The sequence below is a fragment of the Culex pipiens genome, chromosome 2 (assembly GCF_016801865.2).
Source record: "Culex pipiens pallens isolate TS chromosome 2, TS_CPP_V2, whole genome shotgun sequence".
NCBI classification, from domain to species: Eukaryota; Metazoa; Arthropoda; class Insecta; order Diptera; family Culicidae; genus Culex; species Culex pipiens.
The window spans coordinates 194,195,348-194,217,335 of record NC_068938.1 but is presented as its reverse complement, the minus strand read 5'-3'; the positions used below and the strand labels follow the sequence as shown (position 1 = coordinate 194,217,335).

Here is a 21,988-nt window from a genome sequence, read left to right as displayed (position 1 = left end):
TGCGGTGATGAGGTTAGGGATGATGGGCAGAGGCGGCAGCTGCACGGAATTTTGATATCCCTTGGAGCGGTTTGGAACGAGAACGAAATTCTTGGAATGGGAATCAGCGGCTCCCTTAGGCGAAATTTAAATTGTTTGGTTCGTGTTTGGGAAACCGCAAAAGTGATGTTGATAACCACAGACCTCGGGGTTGTTGGAACTGAGAAACAAACAAAATGAAATTATTTACTAAACTTTTATTAGCATGATTAAATTTAATTTAATAAAAATTTGAAGTTGGTTAAAAATAAAACTTTCGTCAAATCATTGTAAATTTATCTAAAAAGTGACGCCAAGCAATAATAAACAACCGCGATGAACCTAAAAGCCTAGATGATTTAGTTAACATCTTTATTAGAGATCATCTACTAAAACACTGAGTGCTTTTATAGCTTCAACCAACAATATTAACGAACGACGAAGCAAAATTTGATTTTATCTCCCAACAGCAAAAACGTAGCCCCGGGGATTTATCCTGGGAGTAAAAGCGGAAGAGGAATACTCTTTCTCTCCCCCCAGGACAATGAACACTGGAATGGCTTAGAATGCTGAAAAGTATTGATTATCATTTGTTAGAAATTTTAATTGATTTTAAATCATTGTCGAGGAGCAAGTTGATATCCACAACTTATTAAATCATTGTTAGGCGAAAATTACATGAACATGAATGTTTTTTTTCAAATGTTAGGCCAGATTTTGAAACTCGAAACTATTTTTTCTAAAAGCCAAACTAATCATCTTTCATTTGCGTCCAATACAGCTGAAATCGGGACGTGCGACAAAAGGTCGAAAGACATAAGGTCGAATGGACAAAAGGTCAAAAGTAGACAAAAGGTTGAATGGACAAAACTTCGAAAGGACAAAAGAACGAATGTGAAAAAGTTAAACAAATATCAATAATTATAAACGTCTAAAATATTCTTGAAAAAAAATTCTTGCAAACAAATCCAATTTTTTCTTTAATTACTTAATTTTTTTTTTTTTTTAACAGCCTTTTTATAACTGTCGTAATGTTTTTTTTTTTTCATTCTTTAAAAAATAGCATTCTTTAAAAAAGTTTGAATTCTGAAATATTTTTTCAGTTATTATTTCATTTTCTAAAACAACTTATTCTTGTTTGTCGTGTGAATTTACTTTCAAACATGAGCAGTTCTCTGAAAAAATGTTCATCTTATAAAATATTTTGGAAGTTTAAATCATTAAAAAAGACAATCTATTTTTGACTATCGCCATGTTTTTGTGAGTATTATGAAAATCAAGAGCAGGTTGTTTTTTAAATAAAAATTAACTTCCAAATTATTTTAGGAGTCGAACTTTTTTTTTTGGAGAATTGCTCTTATTTTAAAAGAGCAATTCTCCAAAAAAAAAAGTTCGACTCCTAAAATAATTTGGAAGTTAAGTTTTATTTAAAAAACAACCTGCTCTTGATTTTCATAATACTCTTGTGAGGTTTTTCATTCTTTCAAACATGAGCAGTTCCTCAAAAAAAAACTTCGACTTTTATGTTTTTATTCAATTTTTAATGACAACTTATTTTTGTTTGTTCTAATGTTTTTGTGAATTTTTACTTTAATTTTTCATAAATTAGCGATTCTTTTTTTAAATACTACTTCTAAAATATTTTGTTTTTTTTTTCTATTTTATAAAATAATAGTTTAGATATTTTAGAGATTTTTCAATTTATTCAAATGTAAAAAGTTCGAAAAATGGAAATGTCTTGCTTCTTAAATATTGTAGCAGATTTTCCATCCTTTTTCAATCTATCCTTTATGGTCATATTAGATCCTTAGTAATATCTGACTTAAAAAGTATAGCTGAATATTCGCAATTCGCAATTCGCAATTTTCAGTGTAAGAACGGGCCTTGACCGATCTTATGCACCAGGTTCCCGACGAACACGCACTGCCCTTACACCTACATCTCACCCTTGCTCTGCGTCAGTACGAGCAGCACGCTAGAACACGCTTTGAGTGTTCGTGCCAGGCATGCACACCTTCTTTTCCGGTTACGCATTTTAACTCGGCCGGGGGTGGTACATTGCGTAGAGTTTGATGTAAGTATAAGCGCCTAACCATTTATAGTGTGCCTATCAACTTTCATTAAAGCAAAAACTGTTTTATTTTTAGTTTGAATTCAAAAACTAGTTGTTATTTTACTGTGTTTTGTTTTCTCCTGAAATCTTTCCTAGTGTTGAGTCGTGTTTTTATGTTGCTATTTCTTTTGTCGCGGTGTTTTGTTACAACTTTTGGTCCTAAGCATTTTATAAAAGTTTTTCAAAAGTACAATAGTAATATTTGTGTTAATTCTTTGATCACTCCAAAAATTGAGTAAGGGCTCGAACCTCATTTGTTTGAAGAAAAGGGTGAAACTGAAAACAATGGACAGTGAAAGAAATATACTATTTGAAGAATCAATAGTAAAAGAAAGATAGTAATTTATGAAGTAGATAAAGAAATTAACAATAATTAATAAAAAGAGGTAACAAACAAGCTTAGATTGTATTGAGGGCAATTTATAGGGCAAATGAAAAATTATTCAAATAGATAAATAAAGAAAAGGCAGATGATAACAAAATTGACATCGCTGCCAAATTAAGGGAAAGCAGAAAGTATGTTACAGCAGCATCAATTGGTAAAATAGAGTGAAAAAGCGTTGAGAAATAAGAGAATCAAATGAGTAAAATCGAAATCAAATGGAGGATAGTAAACAGAAGCCGCGTTAGAAAATCAGTGAAACAAAATAAACAGAAGATAGGTGGTAGCTGAGAATGAAGAGAAGAGAAACCCCGTTGTGCGATGTTTCAGGTACATCCACAGCAGTTGACTCAACATACTGCGAATCAAAACAATACCGTCTACAATCACAAATTACTTCCTTTTCCCACATTGTCGCGCCCCTTTCTTTTAGCCGTCTCGACTTTGACTTTGGTCAAAGGTTTACGATCCGTTTCCACAGGCCACCAGCTAGGTCATCATGAAAACCAAGCCAACGTGGAGGTAAGAAAATAGGACACTTGCAAGGAACCAGAGCTATACTGTCTTGATCAAGTATGACCTAACAGGACTACGGACGTAGTCAGTGACGCTCCTTCCAGGATGTTCCTCGCCTGAGCGTCAACTGAAGAGGTATCATCAGCATCATTCGCACTTGGCCTGCAAGTATAGCTGAATATATACAAAAAATCGATCGTATTTATTTGTATGTCTAATGATAAACCCCCCACACCCCCTCCTTTTTCAAAAAGTCTCCAGCAATCCGGGGACATGTTTTTATTCAGAAGACCTCTAAATTTTCAAGAATATAGGAGTGAAATTAATGCAAACCGTTCAAAACTTTTATGCATTTAGACTCACATCAAAAGTTATTTTTGTAAAATATTGTTTTAAAAAATCGACATTTTATTGCATTCGACGTTTTGTCCATTCGACCTATTGTCCACTTTCGACCATTTGTCCATTCGACCTTTTGGCATTCGATCTTTCGACCTTTTGTCATACATACCTAAAATCGATTGAAATGGCGCGGAATTTTGAAAAATGTGTTTTTTGCGAAAATCGACGAAAACTTTTTTTTTGGACCACCCTAACACGACGTAGGTCACCGTAATTGTCGAACACGGGCCTAAAAACTTTATTGGTCATAGATGAAGTACTGATATTTTAATTTTGAAGCTTTTTCAATCCCGTTAATTCGAGAATATAAGATTTCAATTAAGTGTGTTCATCAATACTTGGAAATCCGAGCTCAACACTCAAACAGCCGACCGGCACGACGACACGTGCTCTTTCTCTTTTTCTCGTTTCGGCGATGACAGCCAGCAATCATTTGAATGCATTCATGGGCCAAGTGATTGAAATTTCGGTATTGTTCGTTTCTTTTAAAGGTACACGCCGCGCGGCATTTCAGGATATGCCATAGACATTGCTGCCAGCGATTTTCTGCACTTTTGGTGCAATATAAAACATACCTGACAACAATGCCAGGCGATTCGAAGAAGAAGATCAACAAAAACAAAACGCGCAGTATGGAATTTGACAGTACGCATTTGCCGAAAGTGCGGCGCGTCGTTTCGAGGCTAGTTTTCCGCGTGGTTTTCTCGGGAATACCCGCAATAGAAGAGAAAAGCAACTCGCGACAAAATTTTGAGGCTAGGCATTTTGACAGGTACAGTCATCCCTCATATTCGGAACAGTTTACAGATCAGCCAATGTTCGAAAAATCATAGAAAATCGATAATTGAACATAATGACTTGCTTCTACCTGCATGTGACAGCTTTTCTTGCGATCTTTCGATTGATGTATTGACCGGCTGTACTTTTTCACATTTTATATCAAGTTTTCAAAGAAAAACATTGACCCTTGAAATCCACAAATTCGGAACACTTTTTTCTTGCAAATGTAAACAAACTTTGATTCTCTCCAGGAGTACATATTTTCTACAAAATAATGACTTCATACACTGAAACCAATGAAACTCAAGCTTAGTGATGTTTTCTATATGGTTTGATAACTTTTTTTGTGAAAATATCAGTTAAATTCAGGTGTTCCACAATTGTGGGAGGCACAATAACATCCCACAGTTATGGAACAGGCAATTTGAAGGCAGTGTTTTGCAACTCTGAATAAAATAGTCTTAAAATGCAGTTTTTGTTCAAAAAGAACTGCTTTTGCTAGTGAAATAGCAAGAGAATGTCCAAGTAAAGGTCCTTAAAATAGAAGGGTCACCAAGAAAGATGCATTTGGCATTCTATTGACAAATTAACACAAAAGTGTTCCGAATTTGTGGGTGTTCCGAATATGTGGGATGACTGTAGGTATGATTTTCATAAAGTATTCGCCTCCTTTTCTCTCCCACAGAAAAAGTACGGACAAAGTAGCTGTCAAACTAGACAAAATTGTTAAAGTCACTCACAAAATGAACTTTGAGTTCATTTCTGACGTCACGATTTTCTCCTCTATAGCATTCAAACGAATGAGCTCTGCGCGAACGAGAGAGGTGATGAGAGGCAAATGCCTGTGTGAGTGACTTTGCGTTGCGCTCATGCGTTCGTGTGTGTGTGAACGAACGAAAGCAGAATATCAATAGAGCTATCTACGTGCGCATGTATTGCGTGTACGTACGGTACGTACTAGAGGTGGGCAAAAAAAGAGCGAGCCGCTCAAAGAGCCGGTTCACTGAAAAGAGCGAAAGAACCGTGGCTCACAAAAAAAGAACCGCGGTTCTTTTTTAAACTTCGGTCCTTTGAAAGAACTGGCTCAAGATGGCATGATTTTTGAATTTCCAAAAACAATGTAATATTAAATTTGTTTTTGAGAATTGAAAATGCAATTTCAAATATTTCAATGCTATTTAAACATGAAAAAAACTTTTCACTTTACAACTGATTGTACATTAAAGTATTAACGGAAAACAAATTTGAGCATTTCAAATTGCATAATTTGTAAAATATTACCAAAAATCTACTGAATAGTTTAGAAATTTTGGAAAAAAAAATCCTTTTGTCCGATTAATGGTTGGTTTTCAAGGGCATCTTCTCGTTTTTAGTTTTATTTTTTTTTATCAAATAATTTGTAAAAGTCTAATGTGCAATAAGTTATAAAATCAAACGATTCTTAAAAAAAACTTTTTCATCCAAATTTTGAAAAAGAGCGAAAGAGCCGTTCAAAAGAGCGGCTCTTTTTAATGAGCGAACGAAAATGAGCGGCTCCTAAGGTTCGTTCGTGGCCGTCATCGGGAGCAGTTCGTTCTGCTTGGCGTCCGTGTTTTTTTGTTAAATTTTTCGCGTTTTTTTCTCATTTTTGTGGATTGTCCGGGTTCTTTCGATTGACCATGTTCCGAGTATTGTCACGGTGATTGTATGTTGGTCGGTTATCGGTCGGGGAACCGTGGAAATGCGGTTTTTGCGACGATTTTGTACCAGATTTGCCAATTTTAGCGGCGTCGTTTGCTTCGATTCGGAAACGAAAGAGATGAGAAAAACCGAGAGAAAAACTGTGGTTGTGTTCGTGCGCTCTTGCCTGTCTGATAGTGTTCGTGATCGCGTGTGTGGTGTTGGCAGACACGCTCCCGCTCCCAAGAGCGAGAGCGGCTGTGTCATCATTGGAATCATTGCGAGCGGCGATGAGGATTGCCTGGAGAGAGAACCCAACGGGGAGACTGCTGACGGTTTATACTGTTGGGGGTGACGCGGGAATCGACAGTGCTGCCGGATTAATGTTTTATTTTTCGTTACAATAATTTATATTTGCTTTTTTTCTTTGTATTGCGATATCTTCGTAAATATTTCGTTCATAATCGATTAAAGTTCAGAACAAGTTATTTTTTTCATTTAATGCGATTTATTTTAAGATAAGGTTTAGCTAATTTCAAAAAAAATATTTAACTGGTCTTTTAAAAATAACGATTTCGATCAAGTATTTAATGACTCTTCCTTCGTTTCCCTTCTACTTTCTCTTTTAATTAACATTCTTTTTCAGGAAAAATCAAGGTAATTTGTAAAACTGCAATTGACATATTATCTATATATTTTATTTATCTGAACATAAATAACTACTATATAACACACATGAAACATGACATTGGAGCGTTTGGTACGGTATGTCCACGCATCCTTCCTCCCCTGTAGATTCTGTGAAATGTGATCCGTTCTCAGAATCCTCTCTGCGGTAAACACAACGCAGTAGGGCTGGCCGCTTTAATTTTTGTAATACATTTTCGGGTGTTCTCGGATGTACTACAATTATTAATAATGACAAGAAAAGTGCTTGGGGCGTAATCTAATCACAAGACTTTCCAGCATGCTTTCATCGGACTGGCTGCGTTTGTGTTAGATTAGATTAGATTAGAACGAAAATGAGCGGCTCCTAAAAAAGAGCGGTTTTGCCCACCTCTTGTACGTGCACGATGGATTTCTAGGTTAAAATTTGTGGTCGTCAGCAAAAACAAATAGTATGCAAGGTATGCCTTCCATCGGACGAGGAAGTAAATGTTGGCCCTGTCTAACCTAGTCGTCTCCCTGGGTCCTGTCTCGGTGGAGTCGCTGGTAGGCAGTTGGACTCACAATCCAAAGGTCGACAGTTCGAATCCCGGGGTGGATGGAAGCTTAGGTGTAAAAAGAGGTTTGCAATTGCCTCAACAATCAAGCCTTCGGACACCTAGTTTCGAGTAGGAATCTCGCAATCGAGAACGCCTAGGCAATGCTGTAGAGCGAATAATTTGATATTATGAAATATGTTTTAGCTTGATGAATCAAGAAAAAAATTGTTCGTTGTCTTATTTTTGATTGTTTAGCTTTAGTATGACCTCTAAACTACTCGAAAGTGTTTAAATCCAAGACGGCGGTGACGAAATATTTAAAAATTGTATTTTATTTAATTATTCAATTTTAATTTATTTAATAAATCTCAGTTGAAAGGTTCTGCAATTGCTTTGGTTAGTTAAAGGAAATCCGGGTTAAAAGAACTCAAAATTGATGTTGAAAATTATAATTTTGTGTTGTCTATGAGTCGATTTATCCAAAGTTTCTAAGAAGCTCAGCGACCTATAACTTTGCTGAAGACACCAAATCGATCCGGAATTCCCTTCTTAAAAACAGATTTTTGAATTACTTCACAGCACTTTTTTATGGATAAACAAAATGAAAAAAGTGAAATTTGGCTAACCTACTATGAACCACTTGACATCCCTACTACCCTCAACGCTCTACTCCACACACTCCACGCGCTCAAGGCTACCCAATTGAAACCCGAGAGTTTTTGGTGGGATTATTGAAGCTCACCAGAACAGCCTAAATAAACCGCTCGTTCGCTCTAAAACCCGCACCATCTCCCAATCATCAACTTCAGCACGAATTGCCAGACTACATAGCAACACATCGTCGTCGTCGCCATCGTTCGCTACCCCCGGGAGGATAGATCATCCAATTTCACATGCCTGGCAATATCCCAAGCGACCTCCTCCAACCAAAACTCATCTTTGCTTGTGTTGGTTGGGCAGACCCTTTGTGTCCACCAAATGTCCCTCTCTACCTACTCTCAACCCAATTAAACCCACATGGCTTCCCCGGTTGGCAGTTCTCTATCTCGGCCACAACAGGCAACAAAACTCTAAAAATATCAGGGTGAACCAATACCACCACCGTCGTAACCATACACTACCCAACTCGGAGCTCTATAAACGACCCTCATCAAATGTTACGAGCCGTATCGCAAACGTTCTATCTGCTCCTAAAGTGTGCAAAACTCGCACACATAAAAACAGGGAATTGGTACTGCTGAAGAAGGCTAACCTCTCTACCTGAACGGTTCTACCTGACCAATGACCCGAACCCCCTTACTTAATAACCTTGTGGAAATTCCCCAATTTTAAATGTAAATTCACGAAATGCCCCTCACCTTAACCGTGGTACACTGCAGAATCTTGGACACGACCGTATTGGGTCCGAGGGGGTTTCCGCCGCGCACCGGAAACAGCGGCAGCATATCCGCTCCGTCCACCGACTCGGTCAGACAAAGCCGGCAGACATTGTCGATGTTCCGCGGAAGGCTGAGCATTTTTAATATCTCTCTCTCTCTCTGTTCAAGAAGACCCAGCGGGCCTCTTACTAATCCTCGTGCAGTTGGTATTGGTAATCGCTAATCTAGTAGTCGGCGACCGACGACGGCATCACGCGGGCTCACGCACAAACACTCACTGTTTCTGTTTTTTTTTTCTTCTCTCGGTTTTGTTTATTGTTATTGTTGACACACACAGATTGGGATGTGTGTGGGATGCTGCGCACACACTACGATCGGAACACACTTATACACACAGAAGACGGATTAAAAAATGTTCTGATTCACAAAACACGTGCCCGGCTTGGGTTGCCTCGACAGAGCACACGTCCGTCCCGTGCGGCGATTAGAACTGAAGTGAAGAACGTGGTCCCCGTGAAGACGATGCAAGAACAGCAGGCTGCTTCGATCGAGATACGGTCGCCGCCAGCAGCGAGAGAGTGTGTGGAAAGAGAGGGCAACATTGGGCTTGTGGTGAGAGTGAAAGAGAGCGGCGGAAGAGATAGTGATCGGAGAGCGAAATCGAGAGTGATTCACCTAAAGCGGGTGGTCTCCGAATTTTTTTATTCATTGAGTCGAATTTTAAATCGTTTCAAAATGTAAAATTCTCAAAAAGAAAAAAAAAAATAAGAACAGTAACAGTGGGCAAATGGCGAATGTGACTTTAATTACATTTTTGAACAATAGATTTTTCATGTATTATGATAGAATGTGAAAATGTCTTAATTCAAACATATTAAAAAATATTTTTGCAATTCCGTCGTGAAACTATTTTGTTTATCTGTCATTCTAGAGTGCCGAAACGGCCTACATTTCTTTACCAAAAACAACAGAATGGAAAATTTATACCTTTCAATACTTTCAAATTTGACTTTTTTTTAGTTTCGACGGTGAATTTACTTAACACGGTGATGTTTGACAAAAAATTCTATCCAAAAAGTGTTTTTTCGGAATTGCAAAAAATAATGTGAGCAACTCGTTGCAAAACTTGAAAACTTGAAATATTGAGGTACTTTTGATAATCTGATTGAATGAATGAATATGATCAAAACGATCCATATAAAATTATTCACGAAACAATCTGTAATATATTCATGAACAAATCTTGTGTTTTTGTGTTAGTTTTTCAATTCTTTCCAACATGCACATTTTTCGAATTGTTCAAAGCGAAAATTATACAAATCAAGCATATTTCAATCTTCTTTTAAAATTTAATTCCTTACCATTTTTATTCTCTGTTTATTTTGGGTCATTAAGCTCAAACAAGACCCTAAAAATGTTGAAATCTGACTCGCTGAACTCGCTTTATATTAAATATCAAAAACTAAAAAACTATGAAAATATTCATTTTTTGTATATTACTAGTGAGCAATTCTCTACCAAAACCGGAAAGAGATTTTATTTGTATTTTTTGATTTGGCTCAAACTTTGTGGGGGCCTTCCCTATGACCAAATATGCTATTTTGTGTCATTGGTTCTCCCATACAAGTCTCCATACAATTTTGGCTGCTGCCCATACAAAAATGGTACGTAAATATTCAAACAGCTGTAACTTTTGAGTGAATTTTCTGATCATATTGGTGTCTTCGGCAAAGTTGTAGGTTTTGTTGTACTACTTTACTTTTGAGAAAAAAAAATAGGTACACGGAAAAAAATGAAGATTTTTTAATCAGTTTTTTTTTCACTAAAACTCATTTTCCCAAAATACGTATTTTTTTGATTTTCGAGATTTTTTGATATCCGCAACTTGTGAGCCATAGAGAAACATGGTCAAAAAATCTGCCGCCGAGTTATGAATTTTTGAAAAAATAGTGATTTTTGGAAAAAAAAAATCGAAGTTTCATGCAAAAACAAGTTTGACATTATTTTTAAATGCAAAATTGAATTTGCAGATTTTTTGATAAAGGGCTCCGTTTTCAGGGTAAAGCCACCGAAAGTTTGATTTAAGCGAAATATTTGCAGTTTTTCGATTTTTAAAAATAGTGACCATGAGTGACCATTTTTGAGAACATTTTTTTTAAAGTTCAGAAAATTTGCTATAAAATTGTCTAAGAGACATTGAAGATTGGACCTCGGGTTGCTGAGATAGAGCCGCTTTAAGAAAAAGAAACACGAAAATTGAAGTTTTCTAAATCTCACAAAAACAACCCACCATTTTAATGACGATATCTCAGCAACTAATGGTCCGATTTTCAATGTTAAAACATGAAACATTCGTGAAATTTTCCGATCTCTTCGGAAAAAAATATTTAGAAAAATTTTAAATCAAAACTAGTATTTTAAAAATTCAATCTCGAAAATAAAAAAAAAGGTTCTATTTTGGGAAATTGAGATTTAGTAAAAAAAAAGTTGATTAAAAAATCTGCAATTTTTTTCCGTGTACCTATTTTTTCTCAAAATTCCTCAACAATACCTACAACTTTGCCGAAGACATCAAATTGGTCAGAAAATTCCTGTGAACCAATGACGCAAAACAGCTTATTTGGTCATAGGGAAGGCCCCCACAAAGTTTGATTCAAATAAAAAAATACAAAAAATAAAAATGGTCGAAATCGGCCGATTTCGTAGAGAGTTGCCTTAGTTTCTTTGATACCTTTTAATAATCAAAGCTTCAGATAATCGAGAACTGTAATAAGTTGTTGAAAATTAGTTTATTAACCCTTCAATACCGATTTTTTATTACTTTAATATTTTCCGTTTTCAGGAAGTAATTTTGAGCAACTTTTATTTTACGAAAAACTTCACTTATTTTGCTTTATGTTTTTATCGAGGTTTTTATTGTTCAATTTTAAGTATTTATTTTAATTTGTATTTCTCATGTTTAGTTAACGTTTGTTTTTGGCTTATTCTACCACTTCCTATTATTATCTTTTGCCTTTATTGATTAAAATTTTTTTCAGCCACCTTTTAAATTTTTTGCTTCTTTTTCACATTTTCTACTACAGAATGATACCATTATCATTTGAATTGTAACAAAAATGCGCAGAGGCATAGTTCTTGACATTACAAATAAATACTGTATTAATTATGCATAAAATATTAAAAATGTTAGTGAAAACATAGCCAAAGATGACCCTTACAAAAAACACATTTTTAAAAACATTGGCATAGTCTCATAAAACAAATCAAACTTCCACCCGGAACATTTTCTAAAATTTTAAGTTTTTTGTTCCAACGCCTTTTAGAGATCACAAATTGGTTGATAAATGGATTTTTGACGATTTTCTAGATCAAAGCCCACCTAGAAGCGTAGTTTGATTGTAGAGGGTCAACCCTCTACTGCCAAATTTTTTTTCGAAAATTTTTATTTTTCCCATGTTCAGGGGGTCATTTTGAGCAACTTTGTTCTACGAAAAACTTTACTTCTCTTGTTTTATGTTTTTCTTGTTTCATTTTTAGTATTTTAATTTGCATTTATCATGTTTAGTTTGTGTTTATTTTTGTAGTATTAGGCCTATTCTACCACCTCCTATCATTACATCTTGCCTATCTAATTTTTCATGTTTCATGTTTTGCTTGTTTTTCACATTTTCTGCTATAAAATCGCACCATTATCATTTAAATTGTAAATAAATGCGTAGAGGCATAGTCTGCGACACTATAAAAATTACTGCTTAATACTTTTTATTTAAAATATAGATAATGTTAGCAAAAAACACAACCAAAGTTGACCCTTGAAAAAAAGAAATTTTTAAAAACAAGTCAAACTTCCAACCCATAAGTTTTCTAAAATTTTAAGAGTTCTTCTTTCCAATGCATTTTGAAGATCAAAGATTGGTTGAAAAAATTGATTTTTGGCGGTTTTTTAAATCGAAGCACGTCTAAAGGCGGGGTTGGGTTATAGAGGGTTAAATTTGTTCTTTTTGAAGCCCAAGTTAATATCATTTTATGATAAAAAAAAATTCAAATACAGTCCAGACTCGATTATCCGAAGCCTCGATTATCCATTTGTATGGAACTTCGGATAATCGAATCACGAATCAAATTTTTTTTTCGTATTTTTTCATTTTTTTTTATTTTAACATAAAATTTGAGTTATTCGACTCGATTTTAGTCAAATTTGAATTAATGATTGTCTATTAAAAATAAAAAGCGTTTTTCCTAGGTTCAATATTACATCACCGCCATTTTGGCCGCCATCTTCAATTTAAAATTTCTGAATCATTTTAGCGTAGTTTAGGGGTCATACCTATGCTAGACAATCAAAAATTAGACAACGATCATTTTTATTTTTATTTTTTATTCAACTATCCGAAGTTTCGATTATCCGAAGTGAAATTTTTCGAGGCCTTCGGATAATCGAATCTGGACTGTAATTAAAACTGAGAGAAAGTCTAACACTTTTCCTCTTAACGATCACATTCATTCACACGTTCAGCACCGTTCACACTTTGGATCCCGTTCACAGCGAGCCGGCATTTGACAAAACTTATCAACGAACTGCGATCCGATTCATTCATCGCAAGAACACCACTCTCTTCTCTTACCAATTCTCCCGCGCTCTGTATTAGTTCTCTCTCCCTCTCAAATTCGAAGCGTCTCTCTCAGTTGCGCTTTTATTTACGGCGTCGCCGTCTGCGATCACGTGCGTTTCGCGTACGATTCTTCGCGTCGGAATGCGTTGCACTCTTAGATTTATTATTAAAGTTTGAAGATTTTTTTTTGCTTTTATCAGGATTGTTTGAGATATTTTTAAGTTTATTTCACCAAGTGGAGATTTTTTGTGCAAATTAGTTGGATTCCTCGTTTCATGTTTGCCGGTCAGGACATTGCCCCTGGCTACGACTCATGCGCAATACGCAACGGTGTCCTTTGACATTTCTTCCCTTGAATGAAAGCCAACTTTCGTTAGTTTGTCGGTGACTAACAAGGTGGGCACTTATTCAATCTGTTCAATTGTTGACTACATTGTGTTCCACACTAAAAATAACGTTCCGTCGCTTGCCAAAAAAAAACAGAAAACGTGCAAATTTCTCGCGAAAGCCACCGCCACCATCTGCATCTCGTGCTAACTTTTGCTTCTGCGGTGTCGTCTATATTTAAAAAGTGCCGGCTGCAAAACAAGAGCAAACAAAAACACGGAGAAACACATCAAACACACGAGATAGAGACGCGAAATTGCACGTTTTTTTGTTGGTTGCTTCTGTTATTATGACTGAGACATCCATCAGCCTGCCGTAAGCTGGTTCTTGTACGGAGTTTAGTCGGTCGCAGCAAGCGCTGCCTAGCGGATGCCAGGATGGCTACTGCGGTTTTGTCGAACGTGACGCTTTCGAGTTGTGTGGTGCTAGCGGAAGTGGAGCTCGATGAGCTCCAGGCCAACTTGGACGGAAGTGTCGCTTGGAAGGAGGTTTATCACGATGAGTTGCTTGGATTGGGAGAGGATCAGTTTGTAGATCTTGTGTTGGGGGAGGGTGGCGGCTGTGAGCTGGAGTTGATCCAAGAGGTCTACGCCAGCGAAGAAAAGGACGAGGAAGAGGAAATCGATCCGGCTGGGAATGAAAATGCGTTATGTAATGGGGTGGAGAAGAGGCCGACGAGCGTTAAAAGGAAGAATACCTATCAAGGGCCAAAGAATAATCGCAGGTATAATGTGGCGGGCAAGCTGGGCTTCAAATGTGGCGTTTGCTTGTTGAGGTTCGCCTTCAAAACTCACTTGTTCCGGCATCTGCTGTTGAAGCACCGCCAGGATGAGGACGATCGGAACAAGGAGGAACGAATCTACGCGCGCTGTCAGCGCTGCATGAAGACATTCCGTACAATCCCCGAGCTGGCCGAGCATCTCCGGCAGGTCCACAAGGGAACCTTCTTCTGTGGTAACTGCCTGCGGATGTTCAAGGACAAGGCGTCCCTCAACCGCCATCGGAAGCTCCACGCCGGCATGAACCCGTACGTGTGCGACGTCTGCGACAAAGAGTGCAGCCACATGAGCCACCTCATCTTCCACCGAAAGAGCCACTTCACCGACACCAACCCCAGCTACCCCTGTCCCCACTGCTCCAGCGCCTTCTCCTCTTCCGGAAACCGTCAAAAGCACGTCGCCCGGGTCCACACCCTAGAAAAGCGCCACCAATGTCCCAAATGTCCAGAATCCTTCATCTACTCGCGCCAACTCAAAGCGCACCTCAACCTCACCCACGTTCCGCAAACCCTCTGCCAGGACTGCAACAAGACCTTCAAGACCCCCGCACAACTCGCCCAACACCGGGAAAAGCTCCACCGCGCCGTGGACCGCCCGTACGCCTGCGACAAGTGCCCGTCCCGGTTCAAACAGTCGAGCCACCTAACGGTTCATCAGAAAAGTCATTCCGGAGAGCGCCTAGCAGAGTGCGATCGCTGCAAGAAGCGCTTCCTCACCGGAAGTGACCTGCGGAGGCATCAGCGCGGCAAGGGGTGTCGGGTCGAGCTGAAGCGGGGTTGAACACCGCGGCACGAAACTTCAACAGAAGACAATAAACGAACCGAGCCCCCCGCCCTTCTCGAAAAAAGGAGGGGGGCTGGACCTAAAATATCAAGTTCCACACAAATAGGGCTGCTTAAAATTATCGGTAGGCTGTTAATTAGGATTGGTTGTACTGCCTTTAGGGTTAGAGTTATCATGGGACTGCTAAATAAACGACTCACTACAGTAAGACAAAGTATCTTTTAAAAATCTCTTTTCAACTAATATGAAGAAGAAATCCCGAAGGAACTAATTTACGATGCTATCCGCGAAGAGAGTGGAATTCACAGCGAGGTCTGGTTGACTGTTCAACTGTTTGTCTAACGGCGGGATCGTTATCAGTTTTTGCCTGAGGGTTGAACTCTTGAGTGGCTCTACAGCTAGATCAACAAACTAGAGCGTTAGTTAGAATGATCAGAGTTGGCTTTGAGCTCGAAAGCTTTGACAGTAAAATTTATCAAATAAGAATTTATGAAATTTCATGTATAAAAAGCTCTTATTTGAAAGGGGTAATGGGCAATTCTCTACGAAATCGGCCGATTTCGACCATTTTAACTTTTTGTTTTATTTTATTTGGCCCAAACATTGTGGTGGCCTTCCCTATGACCAAAGATGCCATTTTGTGTCATTGGTTCACCCATACAAGTTTCCATACAATTTTGGCAGCTGTCCATACAAAAATCGTAAGTAAATATTCTAAAATTTGTAACTTTTCGAGGATTTTTTGATTGATTTGGTGTCTTCGGTTTTCACAAAAAATCAATTTCCCAAATTCCGTACTTTTATTTTTTTTATTTTTTATTTTTTTAATATGTTTTAGGGGACAAAACTCCGCTGCCATTCAGGAGTATGGACCAAAATTGTGCCGACTAGTTATAAAGATTTTTTTTAAATAGTGTTTTTGGAAAAAAAAAAATATGAATACAGTAGTTGTTCGGTAACTGGGCGTTGTTTAACTTGGCTGCTTTTTATCTGGCCGCTCGATAACCGAACCGTAGCCCAGTTAAAAATCAGACAAACGTCAAAAAACCAAAACAAACCAAAATGACCGAGGGGTTAATGGATGCAAAAATCATATTCAATAGATAAAAAAAATTTCAAACTTTTGTTTAATTTCAAGTTACAATTAAATAAAAATGAAAAGTAAGCATTGTAAATAAATTTGAGTAGCTTTTATTTTTATATTTCATCTGGAAAATATTATGCATCGGTGGTCCCCTCGTTATTTTTTGTTCAGCCCAGTTAACGAGCAACATTCGGTGACTGGGCTACGTTCTCGTATCGTACTTAAAATTTTTAGACCTTATTTTTTATGTAATATCGAATTTGCAATCGAGAAGTACAGTCATCCCACATATTCGGAACGGTTTCCAGATTGTCCAATGTTCAAAAAATCATAGCGAATCGATAATTGAACTTAATGATTCTTTTTTACCTTCATTTGAAAGCTTTTCTTGCGATCTTTCGAATGCTGTATCGAACATCTGCAAATTTTAACTTTTATATGAAGTTTTTAAAGAATTACTTTGACCCTTGAAATCCACAAATTCGGAACACTTTTTTCTTACGAATGTAAACAAACTTTGGATTTCTTCAGGAGTACATATTAATTACCAAATAATGACTTCACACACTGAAACCAATGAAACTCAAGCTTAGTGATGTTTTATACATGGTTTGATAACTTTTGTGTGTAAATATCAGTAAAATTCAGGTGTTCCACAATTGTGGGAGGCACAATAACATCCCACAATTATGAAACAGGCCATTTGGAGGCAGTGTTTTGCTGCTCTGGACAAAATAGTCTTGAAATGAAGTTTTTGTTCAAAAAGTACTACTTTTACTAGTGAAATAGCAAGATAATGTCCAAATAAAGGTTCTAAAAATAGTAAGGTCGACAGAAAAGCTACTTTTGGCATCCTACTGACAAATTATCATAAAAGTGTTCCGAATATGTGGGATGACTGTACTTTACATTTTTTATTAAGTGCACTGTTCTCAAAATAAATTAATGTAAAATTTTCTCCGACAAATTCCGGTTTTAGGATTTTTTTTAAATAGTGTCCATGATTATCCATTCCTGAAAATATTTTTTTCTTAAAGTTCAGAAAATGTCCTAAAATTTCGTTTAAGAAACATTTAAGATTGGACCAGGTTTCACCCAAACAACCCTCCATTTTCTAATAACGATATCTCAGCAACTAATGGTCCGATTTTCAATGTTAAATATGAAACATTCGTGAAATTTTCCCGTCTTTTCGCAAACAATATTAAAAAAAAATGAATTAAGCCTAACACAAAAAAGGGCCAAGCATTCAATATTAGGGAAAATACGAATTTTGGGAAATTGAATTTTTGTGATAAAAGTTAATTAAAAAATCACCATTTTTCCCGTGTACCTATTTTTTCTGAAAAGTCCAATTTTGATCTTGGGAGAAAGGGGTTGCTTAGTTTCAATTCTATTTTCAAAAACATTTTTTTAAAATTACCAGTAGTTTATTTTCATTACATAATATCGTAATTTTTGTAGCCCAACAAATAAACAAGATCTATTCCCAGATGTGAATGCTTCAGAAATTAATATTATCTAAAATAAACCTTGACATGACATTTTCAAACGAACTGGTATGTTCAATAAGATCAATAAATTGAGTCGAAACGGGAAATATTTTTTATCGAGAAATCCCGGGAATTTTTTTCCCGGGACGGGAAATTGGACGCTCTAATGATAGCCAATAGTATTGGAAGACGGAAAGTGTTGATGATTCTCTTTTTAAGGGTACAAGAGAAATTCTTCACGGTATCCCTAAATAAGCAATTCAAATAAACCAAAAAGAAGTTCAGAATTTCCCTGTATTTTTCTTATTATTTATTTTCAACCAGATAATTATGTTTAAAACGTGTTTTGCTGCAGGAAATTACATTTTGATGCCTCTGTGCTCCCTTATGCTAACTAGATAGGAAAATCAGCAAGTTTAGTACAAGAAAGCACAGAGCCATCGATTTGTTGAACTCGTTAAGTAAACGAAACTTAAAGCTTTTCAAAATTTTCCTGTAAAAGAGGCTAAAAATAGATAAAACAAAATTATTTCATTTAATTTTTCCATACATTTTTGAAATAAGAAACTGTAACAATTCACAAATGTTTTATTATGGTACCACATAACTTAACAATTTATAAAGGATTTTGATAATACTTTCTGCTTAAAAAATTAAAAATAGGGCTTTAAGTTGGATTTTTTTTAAATAAACCCTATTAAATGAAATTTGTAATAGCCTATAATTTTTTGAAAATCATTTTCAAGCGTACAATCCAGACTCGTTTATCATTTTTTTTTGATTATCTTGAATTATTTTTTGAAAATTAAACACTTTTGGTTAAGGAGCTATTACACTATGGCAAACAAACAAACAAATTCGCACATTTTGACAGTTTGTCTGCGTTGTTTGTTCGCCATCATTTGTTTGCAGAAACATCAGCTTGCATACAGTTTATCTTGTTTGCGAGTTTGGAAAACTGCCAAACACGAAATAGTGCGATTTTGTTTGTTTGTTTGCCATAGGGTAATAGCTCCTTCAGTTGGAGTTATTCAACTGTCTCATTGTAGACGCACTTGGCAGGATAAAATTTGAGTCAAATTACCAAACACAGAAAATGGATGGTGATATCTGCGGAAACAAGAATTCCTTCGTCTAATTTTACGAAAAGCAAATATATTGAAACTTTAAATCAAATAATTGGCCACGCCAAACTCACTCTCACTCACCTCTCACACTTTTATCTGGTTGTACAGCCCAAACGAACCAGTCCCACTCTTGCACAGCTTTCCGACCATCAACCGCGACGACGGCGAATCCAAATGATCTCCGTTGCCCTTCAGCGTGGCCGCCTTCAGGAACTGAATCGACGATTCGAACGAAATCTGCTGCAGCGGCGAAACGTTCGCCTCCATGCCCTTTCGACTCATCGACTTGAACGTTCCGTCCGCGGTCATGTAGTCGGCGACGAGGAGCAGGTGACGCGGGTTGATCTCGATACCGTACACCTTGAACACGTTCTGGACTTCCTTCACGATGACGCGCGAGGCCGCCTCGATGCCGTACGTTTGCGCGACGGCGTAGATGTCGTTGGAGTACATCCGGTTCAGGTCGAGGATTTCGGCGTACTTGGTCATGGCGAACACATTGATGCCGTCCGTTTTGAGGTGGAGTTGATCGTTCTGACGGAACGTGATCGCTCGCCGGATGTTCGGGACCTCCCAGACGACGCACTTTTCTGAGATTTCACGCAATATCTTGGTGAAATCGATGTCCTTGTACTTCATCGGCATGTGGAAGCTGACCTGGACCCACCGGAAGTGCTCCTTGTCGTAGGTGTAATCGCTGATCATGTCACTCTGCTTGGTCACCAGCATCTTTTCCGTGTCTTCGTTCAGCTGAATGTCCGAAACGTCCAACGCTTCATCCTTCTCCTCCCCACCTTCACCCTCTTCTTCACCCTTCGCCGCCTGTCCTTCAGCATTCTCCTCCCCTTCCGGTGAATTTGGCATCTCGTCCTCCTCCCCGTCATCGTCATCCTCCTCACTCTCGTACCCAACATCGTCACTCTTTTTATTCTTCCGGCGAGACTCGGTCGCATCGGCATCACCCTCGTTCGCGTTGCCATCTTCGTCGTCCTCCGAGCTGGCATCCCCGTCGTCGGCTTCCTTCAGCCGGGACATGTCCGGTTCGTGGCTGTCCACGGCTTGCTCGTCAATTTCCGGTCCACCGCCGCTGTTGTCTGCTGCGTCCTTTTTCGACGATTCCTGGGCGATTTCGATGCTGAAAAACAAATTGAATTTTAGAAATTTATGATTTTTAGATCAACGAATTTTGGAATTTTGAGTTTGACAATTTTGGAATTGAATAATATAGGTTTTTTTTAATAGCAAAATTTCAAAACATTCTAATTCAAGGTTCAAGGTTTTGGTTGAGAAGATATTTAACTTCAAAATCAAAAATTATTCAACCTTTGAATTGCACAATTTTAAAAATTTTATTGAAAATTAAATAGTTCTTAACTTTATAATTTTAATATTCTTGAAAACACTTTAAAATTTGTAGAAATATAAAATTTCAAAATAGGAAAAAAATATTTTTTAAAGAATTTCTGGAATTCAAAAACTTTAAATTTTAAAAGTTTAATTTTTGAACTTTATAATTTTATGGTTCAAGATTTTAGGTGTTTTATAATTTAAGAATTATGAAATTTTTCACACATTTTTCAGTAGGGCCTCGTGGCGCTGTGGTTAGCGGCTTCGGCTGCCGATCCCTAAGTTGCTATGGGGCGCGGGTTCGATTCCCGCCTCATCCTCCTGGCCTTTTATCGGATGGGGAAGTAAAACGTCGGTCCATTTGCGTAAAAGAGGTTTTGGGTGACTCACCACACATAACCTTCGGACGCCTAGAATTGAGCAGAAACTTGCAACAGAGACCACAAAAGACCCGGGGGTCGTTAAAGTGGATTGCTTTGCTTTTTTTTAAGATTTTTCAATTAAAAAAAAAATAATTTTACCTATATTTTTTTAAAATTTGGAATTTCAGCCTTGTTACATTTCAAAATTCAAAATTGTATACCTGAATAATTTCGAAGTTTTAGATTTTCTACAATTTTAGAATTAAAAATGCAAGAATTTTCAGATTTTTAAATTTTAAATTTAAGGAATTAACCTAGAATTTTTGAAATTTGAGAATTACAGAACATTAGACGTGTAGACTTTCAGAAAACAAGGAATAAAAAAAATAAAAAAAATCAAATCTTAGACATTTTTAATTTGAAAAATTTGCCTAGGAATTTTAAAATTTTAAAATTTTAGAACTTCAGACTAGTAGAATTAAAAAAATCAAGAATTTTATAATTTCAATTTCAGATATCTATTATTTCTGTTTTTTAAAGTTCAGAATTCAACAAAGAACTTTTTTTTTTTTAATTCCAAACTTGTAGAACTTGTTAATTCCAGAATTTTTAATCATCTCAATTTTACGAATTTTAAACACACTTTTGTAGAATTTCAAATGCTAAAAATATATGTTTTCCAATTATTTTTTAAATTTTTGGAATTTCAATTTTTTTTATATTAGAGTTTTAGAATTTGAGGATTGTAGAATTTTAGGGTTTTAGAAGTATTTTATAATTTAAGAATAATGACATTTTTCAATTTAAAATAACAGAATTTAGAATTTTACCTATAATTTTTAAATTTTGGGAATTTCAGACTTGTAAAATTTCAGAATCAAATAATTTGGAATTAAAGACCAGAAGAATTTTATTTAGATTTTTAAGCATTTTAGAATTTTAAATTCAAGAATTTTAAGATTTTTAAATTTTAGAAATTATTAATTTTAAATTTTGGACATTTGAATTTTAGAACTCAAGACGTGTAGAATTTTAGAACTCAAGACGTGTAGTAATTCAGGAGTCAAAAAGAGTGTAGAAAATTTTGAACTTCAAAAATTTTGAATTTGAAAAAATACCTAGAATTTTTTAAATTGAAAAATTTTAGAACTTCAGACCTTAAAAATTTCAAAAATCAAGAATTTAAAAAATTTCTATTCCAGATTTTTTTGAATTTTTTATTTTTAAATTTCAGAATTTTGTAAAATTTCAGAATTTCAAACTTGCAGGACTTTGGAATTGAAGAAATGTTTAATTTTTAGAATTTTAGACTTTTTGAGTTCTAAAATTTCAGTTTTTTTTTAATTTAAATTAGGAATTTAATTTTAATTTAAGAATCTGACCTAAACATTTTAAAATTTCAAAATTTCAGACACAAATACCAAATTTTGAATTCGATAATCTCAGAATTTAAGTTTTTTCAGTTTTTGAATTTATTATAATTTAATTTTAGAATTTAAGAATTTTTATTTTACGGAATTTTCAAATTTACAAATTTAAGAATCTGATTTAAGATTTCT

At 36.2% G+C, this 21,988-nt stretch overlaps 2 protein-coding genes across 2 annotated transcripts in view; one reads left to right on the top strand and one right to left on the bottom strand.

The window, feature by feature from the left end:
* LOC120415180 (DNA-directed RNA polymerase I subunit RPA1) overlaps positions 1-21,988 on the bottom strand; it is a 44,014-nt gene that overhangs the window by 14,653 nt on the left and 7,373 nt on the right. The window contains exon 5 of the mRNA XM_039576638.2: positions 18,802-19,855. Coding sequence (XP_039432572.1) covers positions 18,805-19,855 — 1,051 coding nt within the window. The 3' untranslated portion in view covers positions 18,802-18,804. The remainder of the gene's footprint in view (positions 1-18,801; positions 19,856-21,988) is intronic.
* LOC120415187 (gastrula zinc finger protein XlCGF52.1-like) lies at positions 13,832-15,013 on the top strand. Its single transcript, XM_039576645.1, has one exon. The coding sequence runs from the start codon at positions 13,832-13,834 to the stop codon at positions 15,011-15,013; it is 1,182 nt and encodes a 393-aa protein (XP_039432579.1).